Source organism: Varanus komodoensis, unplaced genomic scaffold, assembly GCF_004798865.1.
Source record: "Varanus komodoensis strain SLA01 unplaced genomic scaffold, ASM479886v1 scaffold1, whole genome shotgun sequence".
NCBI lineage: Eukaryota > Metazoa > Chordata > Lepidosauria > Squamata > Varanidae > Varanus > Varanus komodoensis.
In genome coordinates, this window is record NW_025335268.1 from 84770663 (window position 1) to 84798299 (window position 27637).

The following is a 27637-nucleotide window of genomic DNA, read 5'->3' on the forward strand; positions in this document are numbered from 1 at the left end:
TAATTTCCAGTGAGCTGCTTTTCAATCAGTGCAGTTTGGAGCTGTGGATATTTAAATAGATTTTAAATCTAACATGATAAATTATTATCATGATTGAATTTCCAGTCTTCCATCAGTGTACATGGGAATTATCTAGGTGTTGACAATTTATCAGGCATATTTTACAGAAATTTGATGCTGCCACAGTCTACTAATTTGAGCGAAGATCTTGGATAACTTGCCATTCAGCCCATAATTTCCTACTTTCTGCTTGCATACACTTTGTCAAACAGGGCTCTTGCCAGAGTTCATAGCACATAAAGTTTGCCTCTAGTTTGGACTGGATTTTCACATAAATAATGGGCAAAATATCAGAACTTCATGGTTCTCCTTATTACTTTTGCAAAAATCTTTTTGCCAGCTTTATTAAATTCACAGCAGCGTGCGTCCTAATGAAATTTAAGCCAAGTACAAACACATTGCCTAGTTGTTCTAATGAGCAATACTCCTCAGCAACCAAATAGAATGCTAAGACTGCAGTCCAGATCTCTCTCTCAAAGGTCGGAGAGAAATGTTCACCCTTGCAACTAACTCTTGTGAGCACAGAGGAACTTCCGCATCTCATGCTTCTCCAAAATCAGTGCTCCAAGCTCAGAAAGTGCTAAAGGAGCATACTGGGGAAGCCTGTAGCATCTACAACTAGTGTGGCACAATGCTTAGAGTGTTGGCTTGGACTCAGAATACAATAGTTCTGGTCCACATTCAGTCATGCAGTTCACTAATTCACAGGGGTATAGTCAGAATAAAATGGAAAGGATCGTGTTAGCTGTGATGTAATCAATCAATCAATTAATAAATACAGTTTTGGGTTTTTTTGACATGCTCCCAATTTAGCCCTTGAGCTGGCATAGTAAATTTCCCTCCCATCTGGAACCACTGTGATGGGGAGAAAGAAGAAGCATGGTGAAGGAGCAGAAGGAAACAAACTATTCCCCACCCATTTTCTCCTCGCCAGTGTGACCTAACCAGGCATAGGAAAAGACTGTTTGTCTCTCCTGTATTCCTCATTTGTCAAGCCATGGGATAATTCTGTAAGACAGTTTGGAACTAGTTCTTTAAACTTTACCTAAATGAATATTTTTCAAAAGACTTCACTTGATTTATGAAAACTCACAAAGACAGAAAGTTGGTAGGCTTCTTTTGGAGAGAAATTCTACAATGTAGGAGTCATTTCTGAAAAGACCTTCTTCCTTTCTCTAGCAGGTTAAGGACCAAACCATATTGTATGTTAACTGTATTGTTTGTATCTCAGGGTTATCTTTTCATTTACTCTAATGCAGCTTTTACTCTAGCAAAATTGCAGCTTCAACATTGTTTGGAACTAGCACACACCAGGAGAGGAGAATTAAACTTTTCCCTTTAGCATGTGTTTCCTGTAATTCTCTTCCATGGGGGCAGGGGTTGTCAAAACCGAAAAAAGTCTCCAATGGTGTCAGTAAAAATATAATACAAGAATCATTACTAAGCAATAAAACTGTAATTGTTGTGAACCATCCAGAAGGTTTTGGCAATAGGACAGTATGGAAGTAATTAGATAACTAAATACACTGACTGGTTCAGAGCTTAGAGAAAGCCTGTATGGAGATGTGTGTCTTAAACAGATGTCCAAAGAAGAAATCTCTCTAATATCAACAGTCCATAGTAATATCAGATATTCCACCTGGGCTACTAATAGAAATAAAGGGGAGAAATCTAGTAGAAATTATAAAATTTCCAATCCTTAATGATATAGTGATATTAAAGTTTTTGTAAAGCCCTGATTCAAATAAAATGCTTACATATCTTTATGCTGAGAATGAGATTTTATTTGATGCTAAACCATAAGGAGATTCACCTTAGGCTAAACTCCACATTAATCTTTTATACAAGAGAATAATCAGGTACCAAGAGAAAGAAGGGAGTTTAAATGTTGAATAAGATTTCAGACCCTCAGTAGTCTCTAGATAAAGTAATTACACAAATTGACAGAGCTAAGAATAATGGTTCTATGAATATTTAACCTAGCAGAGATTAAGAATTAATTATACTTATGAGCAAGATGCCTGCCATGGCACATTAGTGCTAAAAATGCTCTAATATGTAGTGTGAGACTGCAGCCCCTCTGTCACTCTTCCAGCTTCAAACATTTTCTGTATTATATGAAATTATGCATTTGTGATCCTTAAAATGGATTCCTATGTCAAGCAACTTGCTGGAAAATAGACTTGGAGAATAATTGTTGGAAGTGTCAGGAAGAGCACGACCTCAACTTCACCTTTACTGGAATTTTCTCTGTCTCTAGCAATCGAACAAACAAGACAAGTACGGGATGAACTGAGGCTTCTTAATTTGTCACTTGATACCCATCTTCAAGGACGTGGTTGTGTAAAAAGAAAGCAAGAGCTAAACAACTTTTTCCTGGACTTCAGAGTATTTGACATTAGTTTTGGGGATACACAGGAGTTAACTGCTTTTCCCAAGCAGCTCCTATCATGACTGGATTCAAACAACATAACAGATCTCCAAGGGTTTAGTGTGGGTTGTTGCTGAACTGTACATTTTCAATTTCATTGAATTAATCTGATCTAATAAACCATGGCTTGTTAACCATGGACAACCCATAAAGAAAACCTATGGTATAGTGCTGGATTGTGAATTCTAGGTTGTTCACTGTAGCTAGTTATCTCAGCTGGGATTTGGCCACATGAGTTTTTCCCTTCCAAATAATAATTTTAAAAAATCTGGAAAAAGCAAGATTTATACTAGAGCTCTTAATAATATTCAGTTCTGTGTCAGTGGTTTAACGTTTTTACTGAATATGTTATATGCATGTTAGCATCTACTTCTGTTGTAGCTAGGGAAGCTGATTTAATATCTTCACTTTCAGCTAAATAATTATATTTCTTCTTAGAACTGAAACATGAAATCCATGTTTGGAGATTGACGGCCCAGCGAATTAACCCAGCCAGCAGAGAGGAAACAGCTGTGAAGTGTCTCCTAATGCAAAAAGTTCTTGCTCAAGAACTCTTGCTGAAGAAAAAGCTCAAAACATTCCATAGGTAGGCCCAAGCCAACTGGCTTTTTACAAGAAGCCAGCCACTTCATGGAAATGAAGTATGTGTGTATGTATGTCTAAAGGTTTCTGTCCACTGGCAGAATGGGCTTGGATTCCTGCTTTCTCCTGCAGTCCCCTCAAGTCTCCTCCTCCCCCCACCCAGCAATCTACTCCATGTCATGAATTGAATGGTCAGGAGTAAATAGCTATTTTGAACAGCCCCTGAAATCTGCTGCTCTGGATCATTTTTACAATGTTACCAACCCTGAGTTTTGTTCATACAGATTTTTTCTTTCTTTCTGAAAACAAGAAGAGGCCAGGATATAAAATAACTCAAAACATCTTATACTTTGTAAGGCCATAAGACGCCTTCTCCTGAACTAGACCAAAGGTCTAGCTGATCTAGCTTTCTGCTCACATAGTGGTCAACTGGCTGATTTTGGGAAAAGACTTGAGTGCAACAACATTCTGCTCATATTTCCCAGCAACTAGTATTGAGAGGTCTACTGTCTAGTTATGCAGCCAACATACAGCCATTAGGACTAGAGGTCACTGACAGTCTTAATGAATTTGTCCAATCCCCTTCTGAAGCCAGCCAAATTAGTGGGGTAGCAAATTGCATACATTAACTATGGCTGTGTGAAGAACTGCTTCTTTTTATCTGACTTGAATTGCCTACCAAAAGCTTCATGGAATTACTCCAGGTTCATTTATTATGACCAGGAGAATTAGATGTCTCTTTATTAACTTTGCAATGCATCCTTATCCTCCTTTTCCCCTAAGCTAACAGTCCCAGACATTGTAGAGTTTTCTTGTAGTAGAGTTTCTGCAGGTCCTTGCATATTTTGCTTGGTTTTTCTAATTTGAGTGGCTTTTTTGCCTCAGCCAGTAGAAAGCATTGGGGTAAAATCATGTCTCATGGTTTCTTTCGAAAACAATTGTTCTAGGGAAGCAGAATCTGCCTCTTTCTTAGGAAAAGCTTCCTCACAGTCAGAGCAATACAATAGTGGAGCCAGCTGCCTAGAGAGGTGGTGGGCTATCCCATACTAGAGACGTTCAAGAAGAAACTGGACAGCCATCTTAGTGGGATGGTGTAACTTGGTGTCCTGCAACAGCAGGGGGCTGGACCCAATGGCCTTCATGTCATTACTCCAACTGGCTGTATATATCATGAAAAGGATTCCTTCCTACAAAATACCCACTGTCTCTAGTAACTCTTGGGCTTCAGTAGAAAGCCCAGGGTTGCTGCTTGCTTCCTCATCAGCCCCTCCTGGCAGCTTGTAGCCAATATGTAACTTGATTCAAATCCCACAAATCTTGACTCTCTGGAAGAGTGCTAACAAGTGGATTCTTTAAACCTACCCAGGGTTTGTCAGGAAAAGTAACCTGCACAGGCTGTTCTCTTCTCAGGTGGAAACTGGACACTGCGTTCCAGCCATGAGCAGCATATGTACCTGTTTTCAGTCTTTCCCAAGTCATGTCTTCTGTCGCTTGCCCTCCCTTGCATTCCTTTCCTACATCCTGCATTTCCTTTACTGCCATTGTAACGTCTACTGTGCATCCTTCTCCTGTTCTCCTTTTATCCCTTCCCTTTTACTCTCTCTCTCTTCCTTCCTTGGCCATTTTAGGTGTTGCTCATATTGTTTGGGATAGGAAACTGCGATTGAGTCAAAGCGTTTGACATCATCCATTTGGGATGTCTCCCTTGTCAAGTCCTTTCCCTGTCAATTGTGCCAGGTTGAGAGCCTGCCTGACTGCCAGCACTGGCCAGGAAACCAAGTTCAGGTCATCGGGTGCCTGGTAAGAGGTGGTGAGCCCCTCAACCATTCACAGTGGCACAGAACTACTAACATTTTTGCGGAGGTATTGCAGGCATGCCAAACTTCTGGGTTGTCCTTAACATTGCTAACACATGTGGTTAGAAGATCTGGAAAGTTTCCATCACTTGAGGGAAGTGTGAGAAGTTAAAAGTCCTTCCCCCCTTTTGTTAACAGGCTAAGCTGTAGTAAAGCCTTGCATGATTACAATGCAATCAGTCAGTTTTATTGTGATATATGACTTTACTAAAGGCCCTTACAGTTAATCAATGACAAAATGGGTAGTAGTAAATAGCTCTTTTCTGTTAATGCAAATCTGCTTGTGTGGACTATTGCAGACAGATCTCACAAGAAGATAAAAACTGGGAAACAAATATTCAGGAGCTGCAAAAAACGGTAAATGAATTGCTTTCATATATCTGAAAAACTCTACCTGCTATGTTTTGTCATTATTTCTTTCTTATAACACTGAGTATATTTCAGTGTTAAAACAGCTTCCATTTTCAAATGGCCCTTTCAGTGGGTTCGGAAATATCAGCATACAGAAAACCTGAATCCATTGGTTCACTTTAAATGAGCTTTTCAAAAAATCAAAAGGCATTTGGAACAGTACTAAACTCTCTTGGCTTAATAGAGAAGGCTATATGGCAAGCAAGCCCTTTTCACCTCTTTATAGCTGTAAGCTAAAATTTAATATTTTCTGCCATGTGTGCCGCCATGCATTTCAAATTAAGTCTGATTTATTTGAAAGTATGTTGAACGTACATACCAGATTTTGACATATAGATGTTATTAACCTCCCTTAAAGTGTTTTTCTAGTGGCGCTTGCTAGCTTCAATAAATTAAGATGAAACTGTAGAGATTTATCCAGGGGAATGTATGGTACCTGGCATATGCCTAGTAGTCTGGAAAAGATGAAATCAAAGTAGAAATGAAAGACTGTAGTGGGAAGAATAGGAAATGGAGACAGACTCTAAGTCTTGTGAAGATAAGAAGGATTCCTTGGTGCCATATTACACATCAATATCTTAGACTGAAAACACAGAAGTGCTTGGAAAGGTGCCAACATTGCATACAGAATGTCATGTGTAATTTTCCTGGGTATGTAATTTACTGTGAGTGCATGAAGCAGGAAAACGAAATAAGCTGTTGCTTCCCTAGGTGTGCGTGGTCCAGCGGGCTAGATCCAGGACCCATTTAGGAAGGTCTCTCTGTTTGATTTTGTGGAAGCCTCTCTCCATACCACATTTTACTCTACTCAGCAAGATCTGCTACCTCTTCATTTTCAGGAGGTTGGAGGGACTGCTAAGGGAAGAAGGGGACTGGGAATTTTACTTCTACCGATGCAGTTAATTCAGGATAATTCTAGAATTCACACTGTGAGCCAACATACATTATGCATGTGGAAGATGTGGTCATAAGATGACCTGTTTCTAGGTTTAAAATACGTTTCTACACTTTGCCAGACATGGAGTATTGTTGGCTTCTTCTTCTTCTTCTTCTTCTTCTTCTTCTTCTTCTTCTTCTTCTTTTTGTTCTAGCAAAAATGTAATGAGTGATGGGATAGAAAGAAATTTCAGGGTTGCAAGGAAACAGGTATCAGTAATACAAAGCATCTAAGCCATGGAAAATGTGATCATGAACTAGGAAGGTGTAATTTTAAGTAACTAAATGTGAATTTTCAGTTGAAATTGTAATCCAGACATACTGTTCTTGGTATAACAATATATATTTATTTTGGTCCCTGTAATGAATGGTCATATTTTTATTGATATTAAAACTTGTGTCTGGTTGGCATTCCTTAAACTGTAAATAATGTTGCACTGGAAAATGTGTTAAAAATATATAGACACAAAACACATCCCTTTTCTAAACTTAAAATATTGTTTTGACACCTCAGATGTTCCTTCTGTCATTTCAATAGAATCTTCCAGACAGTGGAAACACATTTGTTTTGCAACTTAGTAAAGCCTGTTGGTTTGAAAATACACATTTGAAGAGTATTTCTTCCTTAACTTGTTGTTGTTGTTAGTTGTGAAGTCGTGTCCAATCCATCGCGACCCCATGGACAACATTCCTCCAGGCTTTCCTGTCCTCCACCATCCCCCGGAGTCCACTTAAGCTTCTTTAACTCAGTTCATGTATTTTCTTGTCTCAACAGCACAGAATAACAGACAAGATACTTCTTATCAAATGCCTGACTGTTTTAGGATGTGTAATCCTCATGTTCTTTCTCAATTCCTTTGTTCCAGGAATTCACCTAGATCTTGGTAAGCTTGATTTGTCTTCTTCCTTTGTTACAGGAAATGGAGAATAGAAGTACTGTTTCTTGGTGGAGTGGTCTATGCAGTGCTTTGCAATATTTTTTTTTCTGAGATAACTTTATTTAGTATGTACTGGAAAGGCATACTTCTGTCTCTGCCAGCATAAGGGACACAACGTCTTCCCTCCATATGTTCCCATTGCTGGAATTTCAGCACCCAGTCGCACAACATTTGAAGATGGCAACCAGAATGCACTTTCTGGCTGCCACTGAACTCAGTATTGCTACTAAAAGAGAGGGGATGTACGTGAAATGGAGAAGCAAGCTCCATTTGCACCATATCACAGTGTGCATCTATGAATATTTCCTTCCAGGAATAAAATGCTGTTTGATACAGTGTGACAAGTGAACATGCTATTGGATAGAGCTGGAGGCTTGTAGGGAGTGTTGAGGAAGTGCATTCTCAAGGGAGCTGCATGTTGCAAACGGAACCAAAATTGCTTCCCGCTCTGGGTTTCCATGGAGGGCTGCCCTTGGGTCTGCCCTGGATGCTGCAGCTGGTGCTGAATGGGCCTGGCTGCCTGCTGTCAGTGCTTCCGCGCATCAGCATGCAATGCCGCTGCTGAAGTCTCTGCACTGGCTGCCCATCTGTGACTGGGCCAGATTTAACTTCTACCCTAGAACACGCTGCAGGGTGGAGGGCTCTCATTCAGGTTTCCAGTCAGCCGTGCCTCTTTCCAGGACAATCCACTCCATTCCTCCCTTCTGGTTTTCCTTCCCCCCTTATCAACAGTCTGTAAGCATTGCTTGTTCTTTAGGTGCTCCCTTTAGGATCCCCCCTATTTTTTTTACTTCTGCAAACCTTGGAGGTACCTTTTGATACTTCCCTCTTGTGAGGGGGCTTTGGCTCGTTCTGTCTGTCTGTCTGTCTATCTAATCTGTCTATCTATCAATCTGTCTAACATATCTCTCCCTCTCATCTCTCTGTCTATGTATTATGCATTTCTCCTTCCTTCTAGCTATGTATATCTATCTATGGAAGAGAGAATGAATGAATATATCATTGGAATTGTTTTCCCTCAAGCAGAAATAACTGTCCCACAGGTATTTTATTGGGAATCGATTCCAAAGTTCAGCATGACCATCACAGACTCAACTGGTCAAGTTACATGCAGTCATGAGAACTCTACCGGCATACACTGTAGTACTGAGTTATTCACAACACAGACAGAACATTGCTTCATTATCATCATCCAGCTGAAAGAATGGTGCACTAAGGTGGTTAAATCTCCACTCAACAGAGTGAACAGAAGTGCTCTGCAGCACAGCCGGGCAGGCTTTGCTGAGTTAAGCGAAATAATACACTTCAGCTAGTTTTTGCACCTTGCATAGGACTGTGAAGTGCATACACTAAGGGTGTAATTCTGTGCCTGTCTTAGCAAAGAGAAAGCCTGTCATGGCTGGCTTGGGCATTCTAGGAGTTGCAGGCTTTTTATCTGTCTACATGAGTGTATGATTGTGCCTTTGATCTCTTTATCATCAATGGGAATGTATGACCATTACAGAGTCTAAAATTACCTAGCAACACTGTTGAATATAAACAAACTGAGAGAGAAACTTGCATGTGTGAACTCATCCACCCGGGAAACTGAAGGACGTTTTTATAAATGTCTAGATCATGAAGGGCATTTTGTAAGGGAGAGAGTAGCAAGGCTATGATATTGAAGCCCTCTGCAGATTTACTCAAAAGTAAGCCCCACTGTGTTCAGAAAGTGTGTTCAAGATTACTACTGTAGAATCATGGAGTTGATATCTCAGTGGTGCAGGGACATAAGCAATCTCACCACCACCAAAACTAGCTTAATCCTGCTGCCCCAGGGTAGGCTTACCACTCTGGGGGTTAATACTGTTATGGTATACTAACCATATACATGAGTGCAAGAACACTGACTGTAACCTATTACATTTGGGGGCATCCACATTTTACCCTCACAGCCGGCATTGAACAATGTCTTTATTTAATGTGACATCCAATTTATTCAGCAAAATACATTATTGCCAGAGTGTTCAATTAGGATTTGTGTTGAACTGCTTTGCTGAGATGGTCCCTGTTTTATTTCTATTTCTCTGCAAGCCAGTTGGTATATTTATTGATTCATTTGCATATTTTCTGAAAATTTCAGAAGAAATCCACCAGAGAAATTACACAGTCTAATTGCAAAGGGCAGCAACACATACCCTCTGGCAAACACAGCCCTTCCCTTAACCAGATTATGCAAATCGCAGGGGAAATTGTGTCTTAATAAGCAAACAAACAACACCTATGAAAATGGAAGGATTTGCACATGTAATTCCTCTTTTATTTATTTGTTCATTGATAGGTAGCCATGCAAGGCTTCTAGTTTTAGCTGTAATTTCCATGTGCTAAATGAATGACTATAAAAGGCAGATAGCTGAGTGACCATGTGTGACTCTTGCCTGGAGCACTGCCGAGAAACGATAAAATGTTTATATTATTCTGCGGTGTCTGATAGGCGCAAAGAGAAATTACTTCTGAAGTTTCAGAAAGTGGTGCTTCAAGAACTATAGTCATGCCTGTCTTGCTTAAAATTTGTTCACTGCTAGAATCTATAATTCAGGATGTTTATTGTTACCTCCTTGGAGTTGCTTGTAAGAAGATTATTGCATACATTTTTAAGGAATAGCCAATACTGTAATCTGCTCCTGGCTATGGCCCCTCATCACATACATGATCATGGACAAGGGTACCTTGCTCTCTACTACCTCTGCTTGTTGCACAAGAGGCTAAAGATGCTCTTTGCAGGAGCATCTTTCATTTGCTTGCAGTAGGGATTGTTCCACTTGCATGCAAATGTACCATTTTTTTTTTTTTACTTTCAGACCAGCACTTGAATTGAACCTGTTATCCTTCGAAATTCAAATTTCTCTTAATTTTGCAATGGAATCTTCCTATGAAAATTACACATAGGGATGTGTATATTTATAAATGTTATGTTAAAATGCATGATATGAGGAATATTGTTTGCAAACAACAACAACTGCTGGTTTAGGTAAAATTGCATAAGATGCAAAAAAGAAGCTCAATGTTTGGAACCAAATTTAAGTTCAAAAAACCTCTCAAAGTACAGGCTGGACTTCATCTGGAAAAGTGAGAAACTGAAAGAAATCAGAAATGACTAATTTCTCTATCCCTACTTCAGGGTCCCAGTAAGGGATGACAAGTAGGATTGCTGTCCAGCCTGCCATTCATATGGCAGGCTGGACAGCAATTCATAGGAAATGGGTACCGGGGCAAATAGATGAAAGGGTATACTGGGAGGAGGAGGCCCGTTGCAGAAGGATTCTTCGCAAGGCTAAGGCTGATTACGAGCTGAGACTTGCCACGAATATCAAGAGCAACAAAAAGGGCTTCTTTCAGCATGTAACTAGGAAGGGAAAGGGGAGACAAGTGGTGGGACCACTAAATGAGGAGGAAGGAGATCCGGTGACTGATATGAGGGAACAGGCACAGATGCTAAATGACTATTTTGCCTCTGTGTTCTCCCCAAAGCTGGACGGGGGAGATCCGCATAGATTAGAGGAGGCTGGGGACTTAGGGGCACAGATTAGAGTCACCCCACTAGACGTTGAGGGGCTCCTCAGGGCATTGGACATTACAAAGGCATCAAGCCCTGACGGGTTACATCCGAGAGTACTTAGAGAGGTGTCAGGGGTTCTCTCACACCCACTGGCCTCCATATTTGAGGCCTCGTGGAGAACTGGTAAAGTTCCAGAGGACTGGAGGGTGGCGTCAGTGGTCCCAATTCTCAAAAATGGTAGTAGAAGGGACATGGGGAATTACAGACCTGTTAGCCTTACGTCCATTGTAGGAAAAACAATGGAAAGGCTCATAATAGAGAGAGATCTAATGATGCTAGATAGGGAAGGGAGGCTGACAGCCACATTACATGGCTTCTGCAAAAACAGGTCCTGCCAGACAAACCTTGTGGAATTCTACGACAAGGTTTTGCGATGGCTAGATGGAGGGGATGCAGTGGATGTGGTATACCTGGATTTCAGCAAGGCCTTTGACAAAGTGCCCCATGATATCCTGGTGGAGAAAATGAGGAGCTTTGGGATACACGGTGGATTAGGGCATGGTTGACTGACCAAAAGCAGAGGGTAACCATTCAGGATGGCGGCCAGTGACAAGCGAGGTGCCCCAGGGCTCTGTCCTGGGGCCGATCCTGTTTAATCTTTTAATTAATGACATGGAAGAAGGGGTGAACAGTCTGCTGATCAAATTCGCAGACGATACTAAAACTGGAGCAATGGCCACAACTGAGGAGCAGGTACTCCAGATCAAAAAGGATCTGGACAGACTATGGAAGTGGGCAGGAGACAACAGGATGGCGTTCAATGTGGATAAGTGCAAGGTCTTACTCTTGGGGCATAGGAATAGGTGTCATAAGTACAGGTTAGGGGACAAGTGGCTGGGGAGCAGCACTTGTGAAAGGGACCTCAGGGTACTGGTTGACTGCAGGCTAAACATGAGTCAGCAGTGTGATGCAGTGGTCAAGAAGGTGAACACCACCCTTGGTTGCATAGCCAGAAGTGTGGCTTTTAGATCGAGAGAGGTATTGCTACCACTCTATACGACTCTGGTGCACCTGCAACTGGAGTATTTTGGGCCCCTCATTAACAGAAAGGATATACCCAGGTTGGAGTCAGTGCAGCGTAGGGCCACAAGGTTGGTGGCCGGTTTGCAGGGGATGGGGTATGAGGCGAGACTGAGGGAACTGAGTCTCTTCAGCCTGTAGAAGAGGAGACTCAGAGGGGATATGTTGGCTGCATACAGGTATGTAAGGGGATGTCACACAGAGATGGGTAGAGACCTGTTCTCCCCTGCAGAGGAAGGCGGGACACGCTCCAATGGAGCAAAGCTCTGGGAGCCAAGATTCCATTTGGATGCCAGGAAGCACTTCCGGACAGTCAGGACTCCGAGGGTGTGGAATGGGCTTCCACGAGAGGCTGTTGAGGCCCCATCGGTGAGGGTGTTCAAAGACAGGCTGGACATGCACATGGTGGGCATGTTTTGAGCGGAGCTGGTTGGCGCCGAGGGTCAGACTAGATGGCCCGGGAGGTCCCTTCTGACTCGCTCTGTTTCTATGTTTCATATCACAGAGCAGCAAGATCAGTCGGTGTCCAGAACCAAAATTAGATGGAGAAGTGATACTTCACCATCAGCTCCAGCATGGATAGAAGCTCAGCTGGGTCAAGACAGTCTCTCGAGGGAAACCCCCAGATCATAGGGTTGTGGACATCAGCCAAACTTGAGCTTACTGAGATTCACATGCCCATGTCTGATTGCATTCAACTAAAAATACTTGGGTGTGTGCATGCAAAATCATGCAACCGTCTTCCATTCATTAAACCATGTTTGTGCACAGTTTGAAAAGTGTGCATATTTCAGTGTGCATGTTTCTAACAAGTGTATTGTCAATGCATCCCCCTATAACTACAGACGGCAAATTGTGCCAGCATTCAGGTGATGTGAATTCTGGTCATTAATGAATGGAAATTAATTTCTTATGCATTCCTGACCACAACCCAAGAAGATGCTCACTCTAGGCCCTTCAACATAGAGATAGCAAAAATCAAGAGCTGAACTCAGCTTCGGCATTCCCTCAGCTTTGGCTGATCCATCAGCTGCGTCCTTACCTGGACGAGCACTGCCTAACTCTGGTAACCTCCCGGTTGGACTATTGTAATGTGCTCTACGTGGGACTGCCCTTGAAGACAGTCCAGATACTTCTATTGGTTCAAAACAGAACTGACAGATTGCTATTCTCGTATAATACTGGTCCTCTATCAGCTTCACTGACTCACCATTGAATTCTGGGCCCAATTCAAGGTGCTGGTATTGACCTATAAAGCCCTAAACAGCTTAGGACCAGGACACCTGAGGGAATGCCTTTTTCCCCATATGCTCTCCCACCCCTTAAGATCTACAGCAGAGGACCTGCTCTGGGAACCCTGCTTGAAGAGGTCAGGAGAGAGAACACTCGGAGGGCTTTCTCTGCGGTGGTGACCCACATTCCAACTGTGGAATGCGCTCTCCAGAGAAGTCCACCTGGTGCCAACATTATATGCTTTTCGGCACCTGGTCAAGACCTTTTTATTTACCCAATATTTTAAAGTTTAAATATTTTAATTAAGTTTTTATTCTCAGTCATGGGTTGTTATGATGTATTTATAGGATGATTTATTGTAAGCTGTCCAGAGACATACAGTAATTGGACGGGTTAGAAATACCCCTAAAATTAAATATTTAATAAATAATAAATAAACTCCAGACCAGGAGGTGGAATGTTCAGTTAGCAGTGGGAAATGGCCCATTTCATAGTCTGGGAGAAGAAATTCTTGGCAAGACAAATTGTGACCCATGTGCTGTCAGAATCAGAATCTCAAGCTGATTATAGAACCTGAGCATCTTTCTTGGAAGCTGCTGTTGAACCAGCTCTAGCCCAGGAGAAAGAATGAAAATATATCTTAATTTTGCAGAAGTCATACTTTTTGAAAGAAAAACCCTGCTGAAAGTTGCAATAACTAACTCAACCTTACACAACCTGGGGCTTTTCAGATGTTTTGGAGTACACCTTCCAGTAATTTTGATCATTGCTTATGCTGGTTGGCTCTGATGGGGGCTGAAGTCCAAAACATCAGGAGGTACCAGATGGGGAAACAAAATTGAAAAGGTACTTTCCCATCCCGAGTTGTCAAGCTAACTTCGTGATTTACAGTGCAGAAAGGGATCTGAAACCTGCAGGTGACCTTCCTGTAGCTTCCAAGCACTGGAGAGTTCTGAGGGCCTTTTCCTATATTCTGTGAAGTGTTGGAGTTATCCTTCAAGCAAAGTACAAGAGAATCTCTACCATGGTACCACATACTAATGTCTGCTCATGTATATAGAAGTGAATATGCAACTGACTGAGGGTGTTCACCCCAAAATAAGCTTCAGGGCCACCACAAGTATATACTCATACCTCCAGGAGAATAATCTCCTCAAGATGACAAAGATGGCAAAATATGTTTGGGGCATAAGGCACCTGCAAATATTTGCTGCGGTTCAAATTGTGGGGTGAATACCCCAGCTCCTTAATTATTTTTACTCACACTGGCTAATATTGACATAGGACATGATGGCTGACCATGTCTGGTTTCCAAGCAAGGCACTGGACCAGCAACAACCATATGCCAAAAGATGATGGTTATGACAATTAACATCAACAAGTGTTAACATTCTTATAGCAAAGGAAACATAAAAGACTGGATTCAGAAATATTAGCAGTTTTAAATAGAAAAAGAATGGGGGACCCTATGGAAGCAGTTATTTCTGTGACTGCTACTTTGCAGAAATAACTGGTGATGGGAAAAATATTTCATACTGTTTTGTATTGAGCTGGACATTGCAACTTTTAGTGCATTATTTTTAGGCCAGTTTGATTGTTTTTGAGATAGAAAACAAACCACATTGTTATTTCTTTGCAATTATTTTAAAGTTTACTTTAAAGCATATTTTTACTGTGCTGTTTCTAACTTCTTCCTGCAATAACCTTCTTGACAATTATGGTTCAGCCCTTATCTCCAAAGGGCTCCCAGGGAGACAGGAAGTACCAGGATGTCCTCCTGGGTTAGACACCCGTGCAAAGGGAATGATTCTTTCTACTCTCACACTCTACTGTGGCATTCATTTTATTTATTACATTTATATCCCACTTTTTCCTCTTGCAAGGAACCCATTGTGGCTTATATAGTCTATCTCTCCATTTTATCCTTGCATTGAGCCAGTGAGCTAGGTTAGGATGAGAGTGAATGATCGTGCAGTCCCCCAGTGAGCATCAAGAGCTATGGGAACCCAGATCCCAGTCCAATGCTGTAATGGCTACCGCCACTAAACTACAACTTTTCCCAGTTCAACTTGTCTACCTGTGTCTTCATAGCCATCCCTGTCATCCCTTGGTCTTCTCCAGCTTCATGGAAGAAAGAAAAAGAAAAAGAGAGAGATGAGGGAGGGAGGAAGGAAGTTTCTTTAAATTGCCACTATTTCCCTATACACTTGATACCATAACGTCAATGTTCAGCTTGTAAGTACAAGCTGAAACAAATAGAAATTATGGAGAGGCCTTCATTATTGTAAGCACAGTAGGGCAAAAATGACAGTTGCCATGGAGCGAGGTTAAATACCATTACACTGGGTGCATGCCTTACTAAAGCTTCAGAAAACCAGTCTACATATATTTACTAAATGAGCATGTGTCCAGGCCTCTAATTTACCAAGTTCCATGGGAACGTATTAGCAAGGAAGAGGGTGCCAGAAGGAATATTAGCGATTAATAATGCATATAGTATTGAGAATTTAGTGTCTTGCGAAAAGTTATTTTACAGTCAAAACTCATAAATCCACTTCTGTTGGAGCTGATGACTATTATATTTGTGGATAGCATGGATTTTACAGCCTTATAGTCTGTAAAAGATTAAAGAGAGTATATCACTTTTTACATAATACTATATATGGAAATAAGATATGAATAATGAATGAACCTGGGGGATTTTTCTCTTTGGCAAAAAGCCCTAACCTCTTTTAACCCATGTCAAAGAGGCAGAATCTCTACAAGCCTTTACAGAATATATGATGAAAATCCCTCCTGCACTAACTTATACCACTTTAAATGATTTATTTCAAGACCTTTGCCAAATATTTTGGAAAGGGGAATATAGGCTGGCACAATCCTTTCTGTTATTGATCTATTACTGCAAGCATCTTCAAACCTCACCTTGGAAAGAACGTTTATATTTAAAACTGCAGTTCACTGAAACTGCTCACATATTCAGACAGAACATTTTGAACATCATTAAAATGGGCGGTTTAAAGGAATAAGCCAGCAGTATTTTATAAGTAATGCTCCCATGTTTGCTATTGGATGTCTTGGATGAAAGCCTTTTCCAAGGGACAGAAAGTTCATATTATAAATTGGCTCTGGTATCTACAAATAGCAATTAGTGTGATTTATTGCACTGCAAAGTGCTTCCACGGGGAGCAAAACATTTGTGAAACATATCCATGAGAGAAGCAGAGGTAGCTGCCATGAGCAGGTACCCACAATTGTAGAAAAGCAAGCAAGGTTTGTGCACCCAACAATCAGAAGGAAAGGGAGGTGCTGACTCTCCTGCTTATCAAAGGTAGGCAGCCTGGTACCTTCTTGGATGCTTTGAACTATAACATCTAGGATGGCTAATGGTTGGGGAGAATTGTAATCCAGAACTGCAAAAGGCAACCAGGTCCCCCTGTTCTGATTTCAACTATATATTACTTGAAAGTCAGTGCTAGTAGGCTTTTCTTTCTTACTCTAAAGCAGAGATGGGGAAACTCAGACCCAGGGTCCCAATCCAGCACAGTTCCCTGGATGGCCATAGTCCCTTTTTCTGGCCCCACACTCTTTGCTTCAACTACCAGTCATTTGGTGGTTTCCCAGCTTTCGTGCGGTTTCTCACTCCACCTGCTCATTCTAAAATATTGAAACATTTCTCCAAAAATTTAGTTATTGGGAGTTTTAGGCTACAGTAGGCTTGGTTTTAAATTTTAGTCCCACCTCTTTTGCCTTTGGTTCTGCTCTTTGTTTTTGGCACTGCACACTGAGCACATCAGTGGTGCTGAGGTAAGCACATCTCCAACATTTCAAATGTAAACTGTGTCTTTATTCATGTTTGAGTCAGAGAGTCTAAACTAGGTAAATCTTCATCAAAAGCAAACTGAAATCAATTTTGAATACATCTTTACCTTATTCCACTCAAAATGAGGAATATTTTATGTATTTATGTGGTAGATTTTTATGCCACTTTTTCTTATGAGCCCAAATATACACTATTGTTCCCTGTTATATCCAGCTGAGTGGAAAACTTGCAGTTGTCATGTGCATGAAGCACCATCTGCCATCTCATCCCATAGCTTCCTTCAGGACTTTCAGTTATATTCTGCAAAACTGGAAATGTCATTTGTGAACCACACCTCCTGAGTCAAGATTATGCTTATCTCTAAATGCTGGATATACCCAGCTATTCTACTGGCTTTCTTAAGTGGGGTCCCGATAGTCATTGTCAAATCTGAGCCTGCTTGTTGAAGGGCAGCTGCTCAGTGTTTGATTTTGGTTCACAGCAGATAAATTTGATATTAGGTTAGATGTCAAGCTAGGACAAGTCTGTGGTTGCAATTTTCCCATTGCCTTGGGCAACATTCAATAGGTCTGCTATGGATATATCAGAGGTGGGAGATGTTCTGCTTCCTAATCCTAGCTGTTACAGGCATAGCAGCTCTGCCAGAAAAATAGGTGGCAAGATTAGCTGTAGAGGGTTCAATCCAGATCCAGGTGCATGCAACTGGGAGAAGGCATCTTTTCTGTGCAGAGCTCTTCCGTTCATGGGAAGCAGATCCTCTAGCCAAGCAATAACATTTCTGAGTTTTTTGCTATTGTACAGCAGAGTCGTGCCCGACCCATCGTGACCCCATGGGCAACATTCCTCCAGGCTCTCCTGTCCTCCACCATTCCTTGGAGTCCACCCAAGCTCACACCCACTGCCCCAGTGACTCCATCTAGCCACCTCATCCTCTGCCACCCCCTTCTCCTTTTGATGTCAATCATTCCCAGCATCAGGGTCTTCTCCAGGTTGTACAGCATACCCACATTTTAATCGAGCAGCAAAGCAGTTGATTAATTGTTGGTGAAATACACATGTTTAGGTGTGGTTAGGCCATATTCATGCTTTTTCCCTCCTTTTATGCAGGGTGGATTGCCATGTTGGGAGCTATGTGCCTGCTTGTGTTAGCCAACATTCATGATTTTGAGATGATTCTGAATAGAGTGGAATGGGCAACACTCCTCTTCTTTGCAGCATTGTTTGTTTTAATGGAGGTAAGAAGTGTTCCTGAAGTTTGAATACCTGCCATTTTTGCTACCTTATATTTTGGTTGCTTGAATGAGAATACAATTCATTCAGAAGAGGAGACCTTTCAATGCCATTACATTGAAATAGCAGTAATGTGAAAGTGACTATTTCATGAAGATGTACTAGGAATGTGTATCCTATGCCACATCTTGGATGCATACCTAATGCACGAGGATGTGCATTAGACTCGGGCAAAGTATGTAGGTTGATCAAAAGCAGGCCACTGTATTTGGTCCTGTTGAAGCGAAACAGCTTTCTCCTCAGAGCCAACAGAATCTAAGCTGCCCAGAATGGAGCTTTGTTGCCTCTCCTGTCTTAAGATGCACCAGATTTATACTAGTTCTGCTCTAAGAATAAAAAAGTTATTGGTGGTTACACAACTATTTCTCAGACTTCAGGCATGTGGAATTTCCTCTTGAGACTTTTAAATATCATTCAGTTCTGTCTAAGAAAAGAAAAACTTACAGCTGTTTTTGGATTTCCTGTGATAGTTAACGGGAAGCAGTGGATGTCTGAAATTTTGCTCAGGTTAGGTACCAGGCTGAAGTGGACTGACACCAAATTGCCTAAATGAGCTGCTATTCTGACCAGGAGAGGGAGGTTCGCATATTGCTAATGTCTGCTACCTTTATGACAGGAGGGAGTGCTTAGAGATGGCAAATTGCAGATTGCCATTCATGGGGTTATTGTTCATGTAGGTTGAACTCTCAACAGGCCTCCTGCAGATGCTATTTTTGGAGAAAAAAAATCAGGCTACATTATATATACTCATGCATTTCGAGAGCAACCCTATGTTCCCTGGGAAGGCCCCAGTAAACATAGAGTGTTCAAAGCTCTCCTCCTGGATCTGTAGATGCTGCTACAAGCTTGGGAGATGGGCTCTCCCCTCCTCTGCTCCCTCAGAGGCATCACAGAAAGAATAGGCTGGTTGCTTCACAAGGTCACAACTTGTCTTTCAGAGGGAGGGAAAGTGGGAGGTGATTTGATGAGTTGGAAGGGGAAAGAAGAGGCTGGCTTATGAGAAATGCTATGGCTTCTCCAGCCCTCAACAGTGCCTCTTCCAACCCCAGACAAGCTTAAAGGCCCATTTAGAGGATTGAGGGGTAAAAAAAATAGCTTCTCTCTCTTCTCTCCTTAGCAGTATCCAAGACTGAAGGTTTCTTTCTATGGTGACATCATTCTTTATTATGGTATCACTCTTCTTTCTTATAGTTCCAATATTGTCATCAGTGTAGAAAAGGAAGAAAAGGCCCTATGAGCATATCCAGTTGTTCACATGCTCATGTGCACACATGTATATATTCTAAGATGGCATGTGTATTTGTGGAGGTCATTGTATTGGACAGCTGCCCTAGAGTCCCCAGCTCCCTGTGGTCCAGAGAATCTCCGGTCCCCAATTTCAGACCAGCACACAACAACCCAAGCATTGGGAAAAAAGGACTTTATTTAAGAGGTTAACAAAAGTGTGGGGGAGGATCTAAAACCACAAAGACACACAAGACTCCACTAACACAAGGAAGGAGGGGAAAGGGAATTGGAGAGCAGCACAAACACAATTTACAACCGACCACAGCCCCCTTGGACCCTAGGCCTTGTTGGCCTCCTTGGACACAAAATAACAAGTTTAATCATTTTGCATATACTGTGATTGCATTGCAAGATATAAAACAAGCTGAGAGCTCTTTTTTTCCTTTTTCCTTTGGCCACTTATTTCTGTTTTAGTCTATTGTTGCAAAAAATTATTAGCCTTGTTACAATATTCTGAAACCGCCATAAGGCGCAAGTGATTTGCATGGGTAGGTGTTTTATTTTAGTCCCCTGTGCACACTGAAATGGACTAAACATAGTAAGTCATGGGATTCTGAAGTCTAGTTAGCAAGATCTTTCTTAAGTGACTAAGGGGAAAATTTCCTAGGCTCTTATGCTCCGGACTGAGGCATACTGGGAGTTGTAGCCAGACATTATTCTGGAAAAGTACACCTACTTTGAACAGGAAAATAGTATTTTAGAATTTATGCTACTTCCGCACAAATTATGCTCAAAGCAGCTAATAATCCAGCAGCAAAACCAAACCATTAAATCAATGTCAATAGTTTATCACTGCAACAACAGTCCAGACAATTAATTTTACTGATACTGTCAAATTGATTACAAAATAGGAAATATCAATCATTGCAGCTCAATAGCAACGATTTATCTGTAAAATGTGAGCTACAGACAAAGACACCCAAACTTCCCAGTGCAATTAGATACAATACAATACAAATGCCAAACATCTACTCTAAGTGTAATAAGTGCAGAAAGTAGCATCCAGATGTGTTACAGCCAACAACTCTGGAAAACAGACTTTTTCAGCTCCCCTAAACTAGAACTTGCCATGCTCCATTGTCTCCTTTGGTGCAGTTGTTTAGAGCTCCAATGGAGACAAAGGTGGAGGTTTTTATTCTCTTTCCCTGCACTCTGGATGTTCTGACACAATTATGCCAAGAGATGTATGAGGTTTTGCAGACTACATCCAGTTGCAGTAAGGCCACCAAATTGCAGTATATAATTAACTTGGATAATATGACCATGGTCGTTAAAAGATGTATACCATTAGGGTTATCAGACTATTAAGATCATGGTCTCTACTGAGACTTCAAAGAATGATTTAATCACAGTAGATTTACTGGTTTCATTAAATGCTATCTAGCTTGCAAAACCGAGTTCAGGGACAATGGCTATTGTTATTAGACAACAGCATTGCTGGAATAAACTGAGCTTTGTTCCTGAGAGCCATGAGTTTGAGAGGTGAGAATGGGCCTTCAGAAGACGAGAGTCTCTGTGTTCATTACTTTTCTTGCTGCTGCACACTGGTAATTATGAACTAAAAATCTTTTGAAATGGCTTATGTAGCTCATAGCAGGTCTCCCCTACATTTTACTGCATTCAAAGTAAAGTTTTGACATGCATATTTCTTAGGAGATATTTTCCAGATTACTCTTTGGTTTATAACATGGAGTTCCATACTAACCTTATAGTACCCCACAGAACCATGGTCAATAATCCTCGTAGGTGCAAGCCCTACCTGTTTTTTGGCCTTTCCCTTTGGTTCACTCTTTGGCAACATTAGCTTTCCATCTCTGCTACCTGTGAGGCTGGAAGTGGACTTTAACTCTGCAAATGTGCAGGAGGAATATGTGGTTCACTAATTGTACTCACTAAAATTCCACAAGAACTGCTTCTCATGGTACTTCTCTTCATAGCTGTACTTTCTTCCAGTTTTGTGGTGCAGTTCAATTAAAACTAACCGGGTAGCATTTTAAGAGAGCATATCAGTGGTTACTTCTTTAAATGTTCTCCAGGCACGTGACCAGCATTGAGAGAGAAAATAGGGGTAATAATCAAGTGCTGCTTTTGTAATGTCTAGATCTGCCCTGAGACTTTTGCTGGTTCAGTTAGTATCTGTGTTTATGCAACATCCAGACTGGCAGATGTATATCATACAGTTCACTCATTCCAAGTAGCATTTATTTTCTCTATTACTAAAATGTCTCATTTCTGTAGTTTCTGCATTTTCATTGGAAGTAAATTGCTCCTGTTCACTTCTGGTGCTCCTAGTTTGAGAACAAATTAACACCCAGCTACCTTTTGCTCAGATGTGAAACCTTCATCAGATAGAACACATCAAATAAAGTTTGAGCAGGGAACTGCTACGTTGAATGCATCTATCTGATTTGCAGGTTTTTCCATTGCTTATTTATGTTTGGCAATGTAGCCTTCTAGAGTCTCCGTTTTCTGGTTACTGCACTTCCCAGGATGTTCCAGCAAAAGAAGACTGAGAGGACATGAATAAAAGTTAGAGGAGAAGGAGAGAAGGGAATCTGTTAGAAGGACTTCAGAGAGGAAATAAAGTTTTTATGTGCTAATTTCTAAGGTTTCAAATGGAGCATAGCTATCAAAGTCTGGGCCAAACTGTGTGTAGCCCAGGAGACCTGTGATCAGAAATCTTGCTCAGTTTATTTTTCTGAAAAGTGGCAGTAGCAGGCTCCAAATTGGATTAGACCAGCAGTACAGGGTGAGGAATTTGAACCATTTCCCCTTGCTTCAGTGGCAATTTGTCTCCCCCCCCCCACTCACTCTCTCTCTCTCTCTCTCTCTCGAGGCAGGAGCATTTGGATTGGGAACACAGACTTTAGCACTCTTTAGCCACAATATTCACAACTGCTTTTAAGTAAGAACGAGTTCTCATGTAATGAATCTGATTTTTACATAGAATTTAACCCTCATGTTATCAGTGTTCCAATAAGGAATATGTGGCTTTCCAAATGTTGTTTGACTGAAACTCCAATCATCTCTCACTTTTGGCTATACTGGTGAGTGCTTATGGGAACTGCTGCCAAACAACATCTGTAGGGCCACACTTTCCTCACCACTGCTTTGGAATCTAGCTTGGGGCAGTGGGGTGGGGAAAGGGAAGATTGCATGTGAATTCTGAAGCCCTTTAATGCTGCTTCCCAAAATTCATGGGCATCCACAATAGATTTTTTAAGACCCCTGCCCCCCAATAGCATATAGAACTGCAATGGAGTGCCAAAAAGTGCCCAGAAATGTTAGCTTCCAGTCAAGCTGGATTTGGACTCTAGCAGCTACAGATACTATGTTGTTTTTCTACTTTTTAATTCCTCCCTCCCTCTGTGTCTCTCTCTCTGTGTGTGTGAAGGGGGGAGGGAGGGAGAAAGAGAGAGAGAGGGTCCAGGATGCAAAAATAGCTCCCAGGCTATCTGAAGTTGCCCAACCCTGGTCTAGATGGACAAATTTCTGAATACAAACAGCTGAATGACCAGCAGCTAATATGATTAATAGAGGATCATTTTGCAGTGCAAGGGCCGGAAAACTGTATCATGAGTCCCTGTTTCAATCCATCCAATTAAGCTGAGAGCAGAACTGCTATGACATCTTACTTTTGTAGTGGGATGGTAGCACAAAAAGTACATTTAGCATGTTCTGCCCATGCCTACTTAAGTCACTCTTGTTCTCCAAGCCTACTTTTTGCTAGGAATTTGGGCTAACTAACCTTTTGCTTCTGCTGAGACTATATTACCAGGTGTGCTATTCCAACGCCTTTCAGCTGAGTTGTTTTTCTGTGGATGTTTTGCACAGGACCAGTTGCTTACAGCTCCCTGTTGTGGTGTTGTTTTCAAAGTCATGCCTCATTGAGTATTCAGCCCCTGACTTAATGGGGAGACAGAGAATGAAACTTCAACAGGTTAGAGCTACTGGGAATCAAGGTTATTTTGAGATGGTTATTCTGTCAGAGCATCTGTGTTGTGTATTCTCTCTGTCTTTTCTGCCAGCACTGACATGTTTGCTCTTTGTTTTTTATTCTCTTTGGTCACCCACTGGAGCAGTTAATACCTGAAACAAAGATAAGTGAATTTGGACCATGTACCCGTCTATGTTTTCTTGGAGAGTTATTGTGGAGGTTACAATTTCCTGATTCACTTTTAACTGGCAGGTGGGATCTGTGAATATTTCACCTGTTTATATTGCAGACTGCACAAAGCAGAGTCAAGTGAATCACTGATAAATGGAAACAGAATCTTTAAATGATCCTATTCAGTACCTTAGGAGAAGTGGAAATGTGCTCATTTTTAAGGCAGGCAGGAATGCTACAAACGCTTTTTGTAGGCCCAAATGGTGAGCTGTTTATTGAAGAATAAGCAAACAGAACTGAACAGGAAAATGAAAGTAAAACACAAAAAACTCTGAGGAAAGTCTTTTGCTTCAACCCAATGGAGAGAAAAGTTCAAAATTAATTTTTACATATCTCATTACTACAAGAAGTCTTGAAATCCTAGAAGAAGCCTGGATGCTGGCTAACAGATACATTCACAAGTATATAAAATAGACAATCCCCACCCTCAACTGTATCTGAGTGCCTGAAGTATCAAACACTGCCAAAAAACATTGTACCTAAGGAGATAAAAAGGGTAGGTAATAGTATGCTGATTAGTGCAGTTGATTGAGAGAAATGAATAAAACTTACCTGTGTTGTTAGATGAAAGGTAATGGATGTTGTTGGATGTTGTTGGATGAAAAGTAATGCATTTCAAGTACTGGTTCAAAATAAGAGGTAGCTAGATTTGAAGCTGCAGCTCACTAATTACATTATAGATATGGAAAAAATTAAACTAAGGCTTTGGCAGGATGGAGCTCAAAGAGTAGGTTTTCCTGAGACAACCTTATAAACAACAAAAAGCCTTGTGGGATCTTAAAGACTAAGGACCCAATTTTGTGGCCTTCCAACTTTTAAAAGATTTTTTTCACTCTCTTTGCTACTTGGTAGAAAATCAATTTTTTGGTATGGGGTTACTTGCTTAAGGTTTTAAAATGTGAATTTTACATATCTAATTTAATTCAATATTATTTTTCAACTAGGCTTTGGCTCATCTTCATTTAATAGAATACATTGGAGAACAGACAGCTTTGTTAATAAAGGTATGATTTATAATAATTTGTTTCACTCAGATACACTCTGAGTAGTGCAGACATTCTGTATTGCCATCATATTTATGGCATTATATTAATGATTAAATCCTGTTGTCAGGGATGCAAAAAAATATGCTTTGGCTTCCTTTACTTTTTCCTTTTTCAGTATGATCCAAACCGAAGTGCCAGAAATAAAATTATGGAACTCAACCTTCCCTTTTTAGTTTCATGATTCAGATATAATCAATATAGCAATCTCGTTGCAAAACAGTAACTATTATTTCTCATATGTGGCATTATAGATCTTCCCCCAGTGTTTAGCACTAGGGGAAAAACCCAGATGCATTGAGGGTCAGCACTGCGGGGGATCTGCTGAGTCTGAGGGTGGTGCTAGGTACTGAAAAACCCAGCTTTACAAGGCATGGGGTGGGGATGTTAAAAATGTACATATCTGTATATGGTGATACACATATGGTCTAAATCTCATTCTCTCTGTGTATCTTTGAAGGATCCTTTCTCCCAAGCACGGCCCCATTTTTTAAAAGGAACAAGCAGGCAACACAGTGAAGAGCATTTCACTTAAAAAGAAAAATGCAGGCAGAAAAATTCAAGGAGGGGAAAGCAAGTGTAAGCAATAGGTCCACAGGGATGAGGTGCAAGAAAGATCATCAGGCCCCTCTACCTTTATTTCAGCAAATGTTCATAGGCAGCAGGCTGGTGCGGCAGAGGCCACCCCAAAGAATGCAGGCCTCCAAATGATAGGTTTTGGGGCTCCAGCCCTACTGTGCCAGCTCCCAACACTGCTTCTGGCTGAGTCCTGTCCACTGTGGAGTCTGTTGCCAAGCAAAAGAACTTTCTCCTGCCCTTGCTATTGCTTCCTGTTTACCAGCCTTCTCCAAGGAGAATAGCTGTGGAGGGGCAAGGGGATGGAGCGTCAGTACTCATCTTCTCTCAGCCTCTGGATGGTGGTGTTGCAGATGCGGCCCAAGGAACAGGGCAAGACAAACATCAGGGAAGAGGAGTTTGGCTATTTGGGACGGAAGCTGAAGGCAAACTGGAAGTTTACAGTAGTTATGAAAGTACCCAGGAAGACCAATCACTATCCAGGGGTTCCTTGCACACCCAAGGTTTCAAATATATTTAAATCCATTTTATTGCTAAGTCTTTTTAGCAACACTGCAAGATTAGAAACATATAGCTAAAAGGACTGACTGCCGAGTTGAATAGTATATGTAGTTCAGTGCTCCTTGTTTCGCTATATTTTAGGAATGTTGGTAATTTTCTTTGCTCATGATTTTCAAATCCATTTTTCACATGGTATCAAATGTTTGGTCTGTGCAATGCATCACAAACTTAGAAATGTAGATATTTCTCACAAAAAAATATTTTATATCTGAGAGGTACAAGTTGGGTACATTTGTTTGGAATGCCCCTTCCCCAGACCTTACAGTAGGAAAAGTAAAGTAGGAAGAGTAAAAAGACCTTAAAGTAGGAGAATCATTGGTATTGTACTCTGAGTAGCTTAGAATCAGGGTGGGGTAAACATAATAAATAAGAGGGCATTACATAGTTAATAAAATATAATATTAAGGGTTGGATCAGGACTAAAGGAGGCCCACATAAATTAATGAGGATTAACGTATTTATTTTATTTATAGCCTGTCTTTTTCCTACAAAGGGCTCAAGGCAGTGTACATTATGACTAACTGAAATCTCACTGCTTTCAGTGGGTCTACCCTAAATGAACAGCTATACATTATAGCTGTTCATAATATTCATGTATTTTTAAGGACAAATTTAATTGTTAGAAATATTAACAGTTCTAGTCCTCCTGCACACTTTTCTGTTGAGTCATTTATGTGGAAAGCCTTGCAGAGTTTTTGCTTCAGTTATAAAAAGAACAGTTGATTTATTAATTGTACTAGCAAAACAATAGCTTTCAGGGCACAGGGGTCATTTATTTTATTATTATTTTTAATGCCAGGTAGTGCCTGAAGAGCAGCGCTTGACAGTTGCTATCATTTTGGTCCTCTGGGTCTCTGCTCTGGCCTCATCTTTAATTGACAATATTCCATTCACTGCCACAATGGTAAGTTGTCTTTGCTTCCTTTCTTTAAGCACCAGCAGGAACCTTGCTGAATGCCTGGGTCACTGCCGGTTTCTTTTCAATCCTCCCACTGATTTGTTTACAAAAGCTGTTTCTGCATATCTGGTTGTATGGTTGCCAAGGAGTCCCTTTCAACAGTGTTCTGAGAAGAGAATTTAAACTTTTTTTTGGCCCCATTGGAAGACTTGCACCTTATTCCACAGGGGAGAGCAATCCATTTTCCCTTGAGGACCGTATTCTTGTGTGGATAATCTGTGGGGGTCCACATGTCAGTGGTTGGGTAGAGCAGAATGCACTGGTAAGCATGGCCTGATGGGGCTTCCCTTCTCTCTTTCTGGCACTCCCTTCCTCCACTTCTCTCATCCTTTCTACCCAGCAGGCAGCCAAGCAAAAAACAGCCTGCACTGGCCAGGGCCTGAACTTGGAGCATTTTTAAAATTAAGCTGTTCTATGAAATTATGCTGAGAGCTGCAGGTTGTCCAACCTTGCTTTACTGCATAGGTTTTATGAATATTTTCCAGAGTTTGTACATTCATTCTTGCTTTCTTAACCTTGCTCTAAAGAGTAGAGAGTCAAGTGTCAATGGCCGTATAGTGTTGATTGCATCTTCCAAGAAGTGCAAGATCATTACTGAATGTGAAGGTCATGAGTAATGACTACAAGTGAAAAGAAGAACGAAAAGGAGTATTGGACAAGACAGCACTATAACCCTGTGGAAAGGAGGACAAAACTTTGTTGTTGTTAGTTGCGAAGTTGTGTCCGACCCATCACAACCCCATGGACAACATTCCTCCAGGCCTTCCTGCCCTCCACCATCCCCCTCCACCTGCCCTCACACCAACTGCCTCAGTGACTCCATCTAGCCACCTCATTCTCTGCCATCCCCTTCTTCTTTTGCCATC

General features: G+C 41.2%; 1 protein-coding gene across 1 annotated transcript in view; it reads left to right on the forward strand.

The window, feature by feature from the left end:
* The window catches only part of OCA2 (OCA2 melanosomal transmembrane protein), a 181797-nt gene that overhangs the window by 93859 nt on the left and 60301 nt on the right, over nucleotides 1-27637 (forward strand). The window contains exons 15-20 of the mRNA XM_044449808.1: nucleotides 2930-3077; nucleotides 5229-5286; nucleotides 7052-7160; nucleotides 17996-18123; nucleotides 24578-24637; nucleotides 26613-26717. Coding sequence (XP_044305743.1) covers nucleotides 2930-3077; nucleotides 5229-5286; nucleotides 7052-7160; nucleotides 17996-18123; nucleotides 24578-24637; nucleotides 26613-26717 — 608 coding nt within the window. The remainder of the gene's footprint in view (nucleotides 1-2929; nucleotides 3078-5228; nucleotides 5287-7051; nucleotides 7161-17995; nucleotides 18124-24577; nucleotides 24638-26612; nucleotides 26718-27637) is intronic.